Source organism: Quercus robur, chromosome 4 (assembly GCF_932294415.1).
Source record: "Quercus robur chromosome 4, dhQueRobu3.1, whole genome shotgun sequence".
NCBI classification, from domain to species: domain Eukaryota; kingdom Viridiplantae; phylum Streptophyta; class Magnoliopsida; order Fagales; family Fagaceae; genus Quercus; species Quercus robur.
In genome coordinates this window covers 7,510,870-7,524,978 of record NC_065537.1, presented here as the reverse complement: position 1 = coordinate 7,524,978, position 14,109 = coordinate 7,510,870, and the positions used below count along the sequence as shown (strand labels likewise).

General features: G+C 32.8%; 1 protein-coding gene across 6 annotated transcripts; it reads left to right on the top strand.

Annotated features, from left to right (window-relative positions):
• The first annotated feature begins 2,103 nt into the window (after nucleotides 1-2,103).
• LOC126720485 (uncharacterized) lies at nucleotides 2,104-11,339 on the top strand. Of its 6 annotated transcripts, none has more exons than XR_007653429.1 (3): nucleotides 2,104-2,525; nucleotides 10,704-10,794; nucleotides 10,931-11,339. XR_007653429.1 is itself a non-coding variant. In XM_050422979.1 (2 exons), exons 1-2 carry the CDS (start codon nucleotides 2,341-2,343, stop codon nucleotides 4,955-4,957), a joined length of 303 nt encoding a protein of 100 aa, XP_050278936.1. In that variant the 5' UTR covers nucleotides 2,104-2,340; the 3' UTR covers nucleotides 4,958-5,124. The 6 variants fall into 6 exon arrangements, 1 of the variants encoding a protein (XP_050278936.1); XR_007653431.1 differs by lacking the exons at nucleotides 10,704-10,794; nucleotides 10,931-11,339 and adding exons at nucleotides 4,617-4,703; nucleotides 4,840-5,124; XR_007653428.1 differs by lacking the exon at nucleotides 10,704-10,794 and adding an exon at nucleotides 4,613-4,703 and having other exon boundaries at nucleotides 2,117-2,525.
• Nucleotides 11,340-14,109: the final 2,770 nt, after the last annotated feature.

Here is a 14,109-nt window from a genome sequence, read left to right as displayed (position 1 = left end):
TAACCTAAAAACAAAAAACAAAAAAGCTTGCTTTAACTTTAAGCCCACACAGGGCATGGGCCCATGCGACATGGACCTTTCTATTTTTATTAATAAGAAAATGGGTGCATGTACGATAATACATGCACGCACTTTCCTATTGAATTTTCTAGACCGTACGGAATGGTTGTTAACTTCTCAGTCGTGGCTTGTGTGGCAGTCCTGACAGTGTGGTGTTTCGGTGAGTTGATTTCCAGTTGGGTTGTATTTCGTGTGCATGTGTTATTTAAACTCTTTTTTTTTTAAATGAAATCCGTTCGTTCATACAAGTTCACTTGGTGTCCATGATATTTTTCTAGGGAGTCAGCGATAATATGAATCTTGGATAAAAGATAAATACTGTAATCTATGATCTTATTTCAAATTTTGTCCATAGGATGGACTAGCATGAAAATAAAAGATGAACTATATGTTTATTAGACATATTATTTCTTTATATGATGAACAAACTAATTATTGTTGATAAATTAAATCTTGAAAATCATTTATCATTTCTAAATACAATGAATATATAAATTATTGTTGTTAAGTGAACTTTAATTAATACTACCTAGAATACTTTTATTTATTAGTTTAGGACAATTATATGTTTATATTGTAGATTAGATACTATCAATGTAAGATTTGCAAAAGTGTATAATATCACTTTTGCATAAAAATGTATAATGTTCTACATATTTGTTTAGAGACAATGTAATTTTTATACTAAAAATTTTAAAGATCTAAATGAACATTTTTTGAGGTTTAAGATGAACAAATTTTGCTATTATTGTTGGACTTACTATTTTTTATGTCCCCATATTTTAGATAAAATTGATTTGTTGTTGGGATTTTTTTTTTTAAAAAAAAAAAAGACCAAAATATTATTAAGAGAATTATATTTAAACTTATTTAAGCTAGGCTTAAAAATAAATTTAAGGTCAAAGCTGTTCAAATTTTTATTAAAGGAGTTAAATAAAAAACATTAAAAAAATATTATATATATAAAATATAAATTGGCAACTCAGAGGGTTCATTTAAACTCCAATCCTGAACTATATATAGTGCCACCGATGACCATAAATGCTTATTAAAATATAACAGTGAGCATACCACAACTTATCATATCATTAATATAGTGTTATTATTTGCCATGTCAACTAATTTTACTTAAATTAATTCTCCACACTCCACCATCATCTTCAAGACTTAAACTCCCCACCACTATCCATATCATCTGTTTGTTGCATATTTTATGTTGTGAGTGTTTGATATGCCTTTCTCATTAGTTGCCACCAGTGAATTGTGGCATCACCAATGACGAGCAGCAAGTACTGAAGGCATCAGCATCACATGACAAAAAATAACAACCTCTAATTATACAATTGTTAAATTGTATACCCAACTGATACATCTAAGGGCAAATCACTTTAGAACACGAAACACAAATTTGTGGAGCTAACCTCAAATTTCTTTACATAAACTGGATAGAGATGATGAGCTAGTTAATGTTGTCTTTTATTTTTTATTTTTAATAAGAAGAGTTTTAATGCCTTAATTTTTAATTTCTAGAGAGAAATTATGACTCCCTTGAATGTTTATTTTTACATTTTAGATCTATAAATCAGTGATCCAAAAAATGTAAAAAACACGCATACACTTGGGCATTATGCTTTTATAATTTCTTGGACCACCATTGTTTGGTAAGTGGTCTCAGTCACTCTAAGCTACCGTTAGAAAATACTTTTCCTATTCCAAAACTTCACCAATCCTGCTCATCCAAAATGTGGGTGTCTCTGTCTTGTTTTTCATTCTTTTTGCACGAAGCTCTTTTGTTTTGTTTTGTTTTGTTATTTTCTCATGGCCCGCTGCTAAAACAATAAAAAGCCTAAAATACTCCCTCAGTCGTACTCAAAAGACACAGACTAACCATAAAAAAAAAAACAAAAAACTCACTGTTTAAGCGCACATGGCCATGGGTCCATACCACACAGACCTTTTTATTTTTTATTATATTTTTATAAAGCATCTTTGACCTTTTGTGGAAAATAAAAGACTGATGACCATAGTTATTTTATCCTAGCTAGCTCATTAAGTGCATGCAAAAGTCCTTTAAAATATTTTTCACCAAAATACACCATTCACCAAAATACACAAAAATCTCTCCATCTGGTGAATCATTTTTCAAAATATTTTACATCTAAATATAGATGTTACTGTAGCAACATCTATATCATTTTTTATTAGAATACCTTCCGTCCGGAGCTGGCATAAACTAACTCTTTTACACCACCAATAATATAGTGCCACATCAGCTTTTTAATGAAAAGGCAATACATTCTAATACACTCAATCACAGCTCACATAAACCTTCAATCCTCAATCAAACTACACGATAGTCTCAAACAAACCCCAAATCAGATTCCTCCTCTCCTCTTAGCATCGGAGCTCCACCTCGCCGCTGCACACGTCGTCTCTGGAGCTGGCGCCGCCGCACCGAACTCAAGGTTTGCTCTTTTATGATTTTCTATTTCTCCAATTTTTGGATTTCGTGATTTTGATGGGTTTGGGATAACTTTTTTGGATATCAATCTATTCATATTAGTATAGGTTTGGTTGATTTGGCATGAATTTTGCTGTTTTTTGGTGTTTTCATGAGTTTTGATTGGATTCTTAAGTGGTAGGTTCAAACCCTAAAAAAAATCTAATTGTGATTTTTTTTCCCCCAGCTAGTCTGGATACTTTATGTTAATACTTACTTACATATCATTCATGTTGGGCTGGCTGGGTTTCGTTTTTGAAATATTGGAGTAATGTAATGTAATTTAAAGGGAACAAGTTAGTTAGTTAGTTACTAGTGATAGATGAAAGTTCAAATAGTGTAACAACACTCTTGAACATTTAGACCCCCAATTTACAAATTAACCAATTCAACCTTTATGTCAAACAACTAGTGTGCAGAAAATGAACACAAGCTATAAAATAGAATTGGAAAAACAATCTAAGCCAAATTAAAATCACAACCCACAGCAGATAATAAAAGGCAAAGATAAAAGGGAAGGAAGATGCAAACATAAAGACAACATGCGATGTGTTATCGAAGAGGAAACCGAAGCCCTCAGCGTAAAATCTCTCCGCCGCCCTCTAAGCGGTAAACAATCCACTAGAAAATGTAGTTGGGATACATGGACAGCAATAAACCTTCTAAGCCTAATCTACCCAGTGCACCTAAGCCGTCCAAGCTTCTTACTCCAACGAAGTTGCGCCGAACCTATTTCTTTTCTAACTTCCCGAATTCTACTACTTGACCATAGCATCAACCAATGTAGATTGGTTCCTTCCTAACTGCTTCCCAGAACACCAAACAACCCTCTCACAGTAATAGATATGGTGAGAAAAAGGTTTTGGTAAAATGTCTCTCAAGGATTTGACAATGGAGAGGAAGAGAGTTGAAGAATTTGAAGAGACTCTTATGTAAAGATTGTAGATGAAACAATCTTTTTTACTCTAGGGTTTCTCTCTCAAAATTCTCTCTGGAAGCTCTCTTTCATTTGTGGGTATAAGGGATATTTATACTGGGTTGAGAGAAGAATGTGAAACGTCAGGTTTTTCAAAACAGGGGTGGCTCGCGGCTTGACTGAGTCGCGAGTTCCAGCCGTGCGATAACAGAACGACCAGTTGTCCTATTTTGTTCTGTAGTGCTCCAGCTAGCATGACGCTTCGACTTCTGACATGCTTGGCACGTGTGCTGCTTCTGGCGGCTTGCAGCCGCGAGTCACCCGCGAGATCAAGCTGCGAGGCTCTGTTTTCTTGCACACTCTTAAACATTCAATCACTCTATCTCACTCACTACCCTTACAACAAAACCCACCTAAATACAGGGTTACTAAATGCTGAAATACAAGCAAATTTGGCACGGAATAAAGTCAACAAGATGGTTGATTAAATTCAACCTTACAGTAGATTCATTTACTCAGAAACTTACTTTTTTATTAATTTAATTTTACTGCATTTTCTCAGAATTTTAACAGACCACAATTTGCTGTAGTAGATCTTGGATCCAAATTTCATTTCTGTTCCTTTTTTTTGTTAATTATTAATTAATTAATTTTGTTAAAAATAACAGATCTTTTGATAATCAACTATATGGACTCATTTTGCTTAAAATATCTATTGTGTTTTCGTTGTTTTCATTTCTCTGGTGGCAGTGGCTGTAGATCTCTGAGTTTTAATTCTATATGATTACACACATTTCTTTGGGTCATGTCTTGTGTAGATCTCTGATACAAGTAGTAATATTTCTTTGTTTACTCTCTACTGTATACCAAATTTGGCTTAGAAAAGAAAGAAAGAAAGACTATCACATTTTGGGGCACTTCAAGTTTGTTCTTTTGGATAAGTAATGGAACTTTATTGATACCAAAAAAATAGTTACCCAAGCATATAGGATGTATACAATTGGGGACATTACAATCAATCGCCCCAAGTACAATAATCAATCAAGTTTCAAACTGAACATAAAGAATAACAAGCCACAACTAACATCCAACTTAGGAAGTGTTCACAACTGACATGTTCTGTGTCTTATTCTTAGGAAGTGTTCAAGACTCAAGAGAGCCATTCTATAGCCTGGACCACCTCAAAGTTTTGCACTACATAATGTTCAGGAAGTTATAGAACCTCAAGTAATTGACACATAACTCTCTCTACTCTCTATATACTACACATTGTTCTTCCTATTTCCATATTGCCAATATTTTGGTCATTGATCTTGTTGGGCATACATGCTTACCATATGGTCAAATGTATCTATTATTATAGGTCTCAACCCAAACAAGTGTTGTTGGAAGTAGTGGAGTTGGTAGATATGGAAAAGGAATTGGAACTAGTGCTGGAAAAGGAAGAGCTGGAAATTGAGCTAGAAAAGATTGAAGGGTAGTAGCAGTGTTAGTTTTGTAGGACCTTTTATATATTAGGACCTTTGATTGTTTGAACCTTTTATGGTTACTATTTTGTACAACTGTTCATAAGCTTATTTGATGGTGTTAATGGACAAAAGTAACCTATTTTATGTTGATCTTAGGTAGGACCTTTGGTTAAGCATATATGATGGTGATACTGGACATAAGTATCCTATTTTTTGTTGGATAATAGTTTACAAAACCTTTATGTTAACAACTAAGTATTAAAGCAACTCGACTAAATTTATTTATCTTATGTGGTGTTTTTTTTTTTAACAAGCTATTTAGCAATATGATGGTGATACTGAACATGCTTATGTGGTGTTATGTTGAACAAGCTGTTGAACAATATAAAGGCAAATCAACTAAGTGTCAATTTTAATTCTCAAAAAAAAAAAAAAAAAAAAAAAAAAAAAAAATAAATGTCAATTTCCATTGCAAGAAATGCATTTCAATTTCCATTACAATATAATATAACGAGTGGCCATTACAATTGTCATTACATTAAATAAGATAAGAAACTGTCAAATTTTCAAAACAATTGTCACTACAATATTTTACAATAACTAAACTACAATTCACCTATCCTAAATACAAGTCCTTGGCCATTTGCTTTCACATGCCAAACTAATTAGCCTTCTCTAACTGCAGAATTTTAGCTTCCAACTTGTTAGCCTTTCGTACTAATCCAGTGATAATTTGCTTAGCTCTGGTACAAATTTCTCCAATAATCCATTGTACAAAGTTTTAATTTACACTTGTCTGCAATTTTAAAATATGTAGACAATTATTCAAGTTTGATAATCTGACCAAAATCTGACCAAAACTGGGCAACCAACAAGCATTCTATCCTTAGCAGGCATGCCTTATCAGCCATCACTTCTCTCTGCGCCCTTATCAACATTATCAATACGCTCTCTATTAGCATTAGCAACATGCACTCCTTGCAACTTCAGACAAGCTTGTGTCATATCAGAGCCAATGTAGAATACAAAAAATTTATAAGTCACATAGCCAAATTCCTCACTATTTATGCTACTAAGTTTCAAAATCAACCACATTGTGGAAGTATCCATGCTACTTAGTCTCAAACTCCATGCCAACCGAAAGGTACCCAATCAACCACAGTATCCATGCCCTGAGAGGAATTTTTGTCATCCTATTAAAATAACATCAAAACAAATAGGTGAGCTTAAGTTTTATACAAAGAAAAAGGCTATGGCTAACAAATTCAAAAATATACAAAACAAGCCTACAAATACACAATCTACTTGAGGAATATGCATAACAAACCTAGAAATATACATAACAAGCCTAGAATCAGGACAAAAACACTGCTAAGAACAAACATTATAATCAAAATAGGAAATCTTATAAAACAAAATCTTTGTTTCCTTGCACTACAAATTTCAACTATTAAGATATAAAATAGAAGGAACCTATCCGAAACTTTTTTTGAGTTACAACCGCTCTTGCTTCTTCTATGTAAAACGAGCTAGTCAAACAATTATTTCCTTCTTCACGTTCTACGACTGAATGTAGAACTTTATAAATTATGAGGAAGACAAACCTTGCCATACTTCTGACTTCTTGCTTGGAGGTGTAAGCCATCCTGCTGGAATCCACAGACTTCAGCCTGGGAAAAGAAGTAAAATTTGTCAAAAAAGATTGATCATTAATTCATGCTTGCTAGAATAGGTCAATGATGAGAAGTGTGTGTAAGACATATATAAGCAGTTATAGAATAATTGAAATTCTAGATGGATTCAGAACATCCTCTAAGTTGTTCTTTGCATTACCCTTCTGAATTACATCATTAGATAGCATCTTCTAATGCCATTAGAAAACATCAAACATAGGATTGTTTACCTAGTGAGCATCATTAATGGGGATATAAAATGAGCTATGAGAATGTATTTTAAACTCTTGAGGCTTTCCAAGGTACCTCTCATGTGAAGTCGATGCAAGATACAGAGTGCCACTTAAAGATTCACAAAATCAAGCTTTACATCAGCATAAACCTTTCACATATCTCTGAACTAATTGAGATGGTTGTTAACTTCTCAGTCGTGGCTTGTGTGGCAATCTTGATAGTGTGGTGTTTCAGTGAGTTGATTTCCAGTTGGGTTGTATTTTGTGTGCATGTGTTCTGTAAACTCTTTTTTTTTTTAATGAAATCTGTTCGTTCATACAAGTTCACTTGGTGTCACTTGAAAAAAAATTACACCTTTTTAAGACCATAGTCATAGTAGGAGCTCCATGATATTTTTCTAGGGAGTCGGTGAAAATATGAATCTTGGATAAGAGATAAATACTGTAATCTACGATCTTATTTCAAAAATTTTCCATAAGATGGACTAGCATGAAAATAAAAGATGAACTATAAGTTTATTAGACATATTATTTCTTTATATAATGAACATACTAATTATTGTTGTTAAAATTAAATCTTGAAAATCATTTATCATTTCTAAATACAATGAATATATAAATTATTGTTGTTAAGTGAACTTTAATTAATACTACCTAAAATACTTTTATTTATTAGTTTAGGACAATTATATGTTTATATTGTAGATTAGATACTATCAATGTAAGATTTGCAAAAGTGTATAATATCACTTTTGCATAAAAATGTATAATGTTCTACATATTTGTTTAGAGACAATGTAATTTTTATACTAAAAATTGTTAAGATCTAAATGAACATTTTTTGAGGTTTAAGATGAACAAATTTTGCTATTATTGTTGGACTTACTATTTTTTACTCCCCATATTTTAGATAAAATTGATTTGTTGTTGGGATTTTTTTTTTTTTAAAAGACCAAAATATTGTTAAGAGAATCATATTTAAACTTATTTAAGCTAGGCTTAAAAATAAATTTGAGGTCAAGGTGTTCAAATTTTTATTAAAGGAGTTAAATAAAAAACATTAAAAAAATATTATATATAAAAAAAATAAATTGGCAACTCAGAGGGTTCATTTAAACTCCAATCCTGAACTATACATAGTGCCACTGATGATCATAAATTCTTATTAAAATATAACGGTGAGCATACCACAACTTATCATATCATTAATATAGTGATATTATTTGCCATGTCAACTAATTTTACTTAAATTAATTCTCCACACTCCACCATCATCTTCAAGACTTAAACTCTCCACCACTATCCATATCATCTGTTTGTTGCATATTTTATGTTGTGAGTGTTTGATATGCCTTTCTCATTAGTTGCCACCAGCGAATTGTGGCATCACCAATGACGAGCAGCAAGTACTGAAGGCATCAGCATCACATGAATAACAACCTCTAATTATACAATTGTTAAATTGTATACCCAACTGATACATCTAAGGGCAAATCACTTTAGAACACGAAACACAAATTTGTGGAGCTAACCTCAAATTTCTTTACATAAATTGGATAGAGATGATGAGCTAGAGAGTAGAGAGTTAATGTTGTTTTTTATTTTTTATTTTTAATAAGAAGAGTTTTAAATTTAATGCCTTAATTTTTAATTTCTAGAGAGAAATTATGACTCCCTTGAATGTTTATTTTTACATTTTAGATCTATAAATCAGTGATCCAGAAAATGTAAAAAACACGCATACACTTGGGCATTATGCTTTTATAATTTCTTGGACCACCATTGTTTGGTAAGTGGTCTCAGTCACTCTAAGCTACCGTTAGAAAATACTTTTCCTATTCCAAAACTTCACCAATCCTGCTCATCCAAAATGTGGGTGTCTCTGTCTTGTTTTTCATTCTTTTTGCACGAAGCTCTTTTGTTTTGTTTTGTTATTTTCTCATGGTCCGCTGCTAAAACAATAAACAGCCTAAAATACTCCCTCAGTCGTACTCAAAAGACACAGACTAACCACGAAAAAAAAAAAACTCACTGCTTTAAGCGCACATGGCCATGGGTCCATACGACACAGACCTTTCTATTTTTTATTATATTTTTATAAAGCATCGTTGACCTTTTGTGGAAAATAAAAGACTGATGATCATAGTTATTTTATCCTAGCTAGCTCATTAAGAGCATGCAAAAGTCCTTTAAAAAATGTAAATAGACCAAAATACACAAAATCATTTTTCAAAATCTCTCCATCTGGTGAATCATTTTTCAAAATATTTTACAATATACTATTGTTACATCTAAGTATAGATGTTACTGTAGCAACATCTATATCATTTTTTTTAGAATACATTCTGTACGAAGCTAGAGTAAACCAGCTCTTTTACGCCACCAATAATATAATGCCATGTCAGCTTTTTAATGAAAAGCCAATACATTCTAATACACACAATCACAACTCACACAAACCTTCAATCCTCAATCAAACTACACGATAGTCTCAAACAAACCCTAAATCAGATTCCTCCTCTCCTCTTAGCACCGGAGCTCCACCCTGCCGCTGCACACGTCGTCTCTGGAGCTGGCACCGCCGCACCGAACTCAAGGTTTGTTCTTTTATGATTTTCTATTTCTCCAATTTTTGGATTTCGTGATTTTGATGGGTTTGGGATAATTTTTTTTGGATATCAATCTGTTCATATTATTATAGGTTTGGTTGATTTGGCAAGAATTTTGCTGTTTTTTGATGTTTTCATGAGTTTTGATAGGATTCTTAAGTGGTAGGTTCAAACCCTAAAAAAAATCTGATTGTGATTTTTTTTTCCCAACTAGTCCGGATTCTTTATGTTAATACTTACTTACATATCATTCATGTTGGGCTAGCTGTGTTTGGTTTCTGAAATACTGGAGTAATGTAATGTAATTTAAAGGGAACAAGTTAGTTAGTTAGTTACTAGTGGTAGATTCATTTACTCAGAAACTTACTTTCTATTAATTTAATTTTACTACATTTTCTCATAATTTTAACGAACCACAATTTGCTGAAGTAGATCTTGGATGCAAATTTCATTTCTGTTCCTTTTTTGTTTTTTTGTTAATTATTAATTAATTAATTAATTAATTTTGTTAAAAATAACAGATCTTTTGATAATCAGCAATATGGACTCATTTTGCTTAAAATATCTATTGTGTTTTCGTTGTTTTCATTTCTCTGGTGGCAGTGGTTGTAGGTCTCTGAATTTTAATTCTATATGATTACTCACATTTCTTTGGGTCATGTCTTGTGTAGATCTCTGATACAAGTAGTAATATTTCTTTGTTTACTCTCTACTATATACCAAATTTGGGTTAGAAAAAAAAGAAAGAAAGACTATCACATTTATTTGGGGCACTTCAAGTTTGTTCTTTTGTTCTTCCCTAATAGGCTTTTTATTTATAACAAAATGAAAAACTAATTTGAAATGGCCAAGTTGTGAGTGTCTGTTGTACATTAGGTAGCCATATAGGTTGATTAAGTAATGGAAAGGAAAAAAGAAGAAAAGGAATGGAAATGAGGTTCTGTGTTTTACATAGAAACCACATGGGGCTTATGTATTTTTCCCCTTTTTTATTTATTTTTTATTTTTCTATGGTATTACTATTAGTATTATGCCATTTTTTAGATAAGTAATGGAACTTTATTGATACCAAAAAAATAGTTACCCAAGCATATAGGATGTATACAATTGGGGACATTACAATCAATCGCCGAAAGTACAATAATCAATCAAGTTACAAACTGAACATAAAGAATAACAAGCCACAACTAACATCAAACCCAGGAAGTGTTCACAAGTGACATGTTCTATGTCTTATTCTCAGGAAGTGTTCAAGACTCAAGAGAGCCATTCTACAGCCTACACCACCTTAAAGTTTTGCACTACAGAATGTTCAGGAAGTTATAAAACTTCAAGTAATTGACACATAACTCTCTCTACTCTCTATATACTACACATTGTGCTTGCTATTTGCATATTGCCAATATTTTGGTCATTGATCTTGTTGGGCATACATGCTTACCATATGGTCAAATGTATCTATTATTATAGGTCTCAACCCAAACAAGTGTTGTTGGAAGTAGTGGAGTTGGTAGGTATGGAAACGGAGTTGGAGCTGGAAAAGGAATTGGAACTGGTGTTGGAAAAGGAAGAGCTGGAAATTAAGCTAGAAAAGATTGAAGGGTAGTAGCAGTGTTAGTTTTGTTGGACCTTTTATATATTAGGACCTTTGATTGTTTGAACCTTTTATGGTTACTGTTTTGTACAGCTGTCCATAAGCTTATTTGATGGTGTTAATGGACAAAAGTAACCTATTTTATGTTGATCTTAGGTAGGACCTTTGGTTAAGCTTATATGATGGTGATATTGGACATAAGTATCCTATTTTTTGTTGGATAATAGTTTACAAAGCCTTTATGTTAACAACTAAGTATTAAAGCAACTCGACTAAATTTATTTATCTTATGTGGTGTTTTTTTTTTAACAAGCTATTGAGCAATATGATGGTGATATTGAACAAGCTTATGTGGTGTTATATTGAACAAGCTGTTGAACAATATTAAGACAAATCAACTAATTGCCAATTTCCATTGCAAGAAATGAATTTCAATTTCCATTACAATATAATATAATGAGTGGCCATTACAATTGTCATTACATTAAATAAGATAAGAAATTGTCTACTTTTTCAAAACAATTGTCACTACAATCTTTTACAATAACTAAACTACAATTCACCTATTCTAAATACAAGTCCTTGGCCATTTGCTTTCACATGCCAAACTCATAAGCGTTCTCTAATTGTAGAATTTTAGCTTCCAACTTGTTAGCCTTTTGTACTAATCTAGTGATAATTTGCTTAGCTCTGGTACAAATTTCTCCAATAATGCATTGTACAAAGTTGCAATTTACATTTGTCTGCACTTTTTAAAAATGCAAACAATTATCCAAGTTTGATAATCTGACCAAAACTGGGCAACCAACAAGCATTCTATCCTTAGCAAGCATGCCTTATCAGCCATCACTTATCTTTGTGCCTTTATCAACATTATCAATACGCTCTCTATCAGCATTAGCAACATGCACTCCTTGCAACTTCAGACAAGCTTGTGTCATATCAGAGCCAATGTAGAATACAAAAAATTTATAAGTCACATAGCCAAATTCCTCACTATTTATGCTACTAAGTTTCAAAATCAACCACATTGTGGAAGTATCCATGCTACTTAGTCTCAAACTCCATGCCAACCGAAAGGTACCCAATTAACCACAATATCCATGCCTTGAGAGGAATTTTTGTCATCCTATTAAAATAACATCAAAACAAATAGGTGAGCTTAAGTTTTATACAAAGAAAAAGACTATGACTAACAAATTCAAAAATATACAAAACAAGCCTAGAAATATACAATCTACTTGAGGAATATGCATAACAAACCTAGAAATATACATAACAAGCCTAGAATCAGGACAAAAACACTACTAAGAACAAACATTATAATCAAAATAGGAAATCTTATAAAACAAAATCTTTATTTCCTTGCACTACAAATTTCAACTATTAAAATATAAAATAGAAGGAACCTATCCGAAACTTTTTTTGAGTTCCAACCGCTCTTGCTTCTTCTATGTAAAACGAGCTAGTCAAACAATTATTTCCTTCTTCATGTTCTACGACTGAATGTAGAAGTTTATAAATTATGAGGAAGACAAACCTTGCCATACTTCTAACTTCTTGCTTGGAGGTGTAAGCCATCTTGCTGGAATCCACGGACTTCAGCCTGGGAAAAGAAGTAAAATTTTTCAAAAAAGATTGATCATTAATTCATGCTTGCTGGAATAGGTCAATGATGAGAAGTGTGTGTAAGACATATATAAGCAGTTATAGAATAATTGAAATTCTAGATGGATTCAAAACATCCTCTAAGTTGTTCTTTGAAGCCCACATTACCCTTCTGAATTACATCATTAGATAGCATCTTCTAATGCCATTAGAAAACATCAAACATAGGATTGTTTACCTGGTGAGCATCGTTAACGAGGATATAAAATGTGCTATTAGAATGTATTTTAAACTCGTGGCTTTTCAGGGTACTTCTCATGTGGAGCCGATGCAAGATACAGAGTGCCACTTAAAGATTCACAAAATCAAGCTTTATATCAGCATAAACCTTTCACATATCTTTGAACTAATTGAGATGGAACTCTAAAATCTGCAATTGGAGAGCTTGTCAATTTGTCAAGCTATTCAAATTCATCATTCACATCAAATCCTAAAGATCCAAAATCTTCAGATGATAATACAGGCTGTATCTTCTTGTCATCAAGGCCAATCATAACAGGATTCTCTAAACTAAGTTTGGCAAGATGATTTACTTTTTCATTTAAGGTAGTAGATAATAGAAAATTCTGTCATTGAGGCTCAGAATTACATGAAACGACACTCTCTTTGTCAGCAAACTCATTTGATACAATCAGACTTTTTTAGTTTTAAATTAACCTACCACTTAAGAATCCAACCAAAACCCATGAAAATACTACAAATAAGAAACAAAATCCATACTAAATCAACAAAACCCATACCAATATGAATAGATTGATATCCAAAAAATAACCCAAACCCATCAAAATTTCGAAACACAAAGTTTGGGGAAATAACTAATCAAACAATAAAGAGAAATCAAAACAAACCTTGAGGTTAGGTGCGGTGGCGCCATCGGCGGGGTGGAGTTCCGTTCCGGTGGTAAGAGCAAAGGAGTAGATGGAATAGGTCTAGGCATGCCTAATAGAGTCTCTCTTTGATACGTGTGTGAGGAATAAAATTATGTGTGATAGGGTGTATGGGTTTTTCATTAAATGTATGACGTGGCAAACACTGATTGGTGGTGTAAATCTGGCATTTTACGCCAGCTCCTGACCGCATGTTTTCTCAAAAAAAATCTCATTTGTTTATTCACTCTTCTCTCTCTTACCTCTTCGCTATGTTGTCACTTGTCATTGTTGGATTAGGGCATTATTTTACATTTGGGTGGTGGCAATGGGGGCAACAGTTATTGTAGCTAGGGTGGGTTGTTGGCGTTGGTGTTGCTAGGCTTGTTTTTGGTGGTTAATCATGGCTAGGGTTGATTGTCAATGTTTGTCGTGGAAGCAATTTTGGGGTTGTCATGGAAGCGGTCTTAGGGTTGTCCATGAGGTGGTTTTGGTTTTGTGGTGGTCGTGTCAGCTATTTC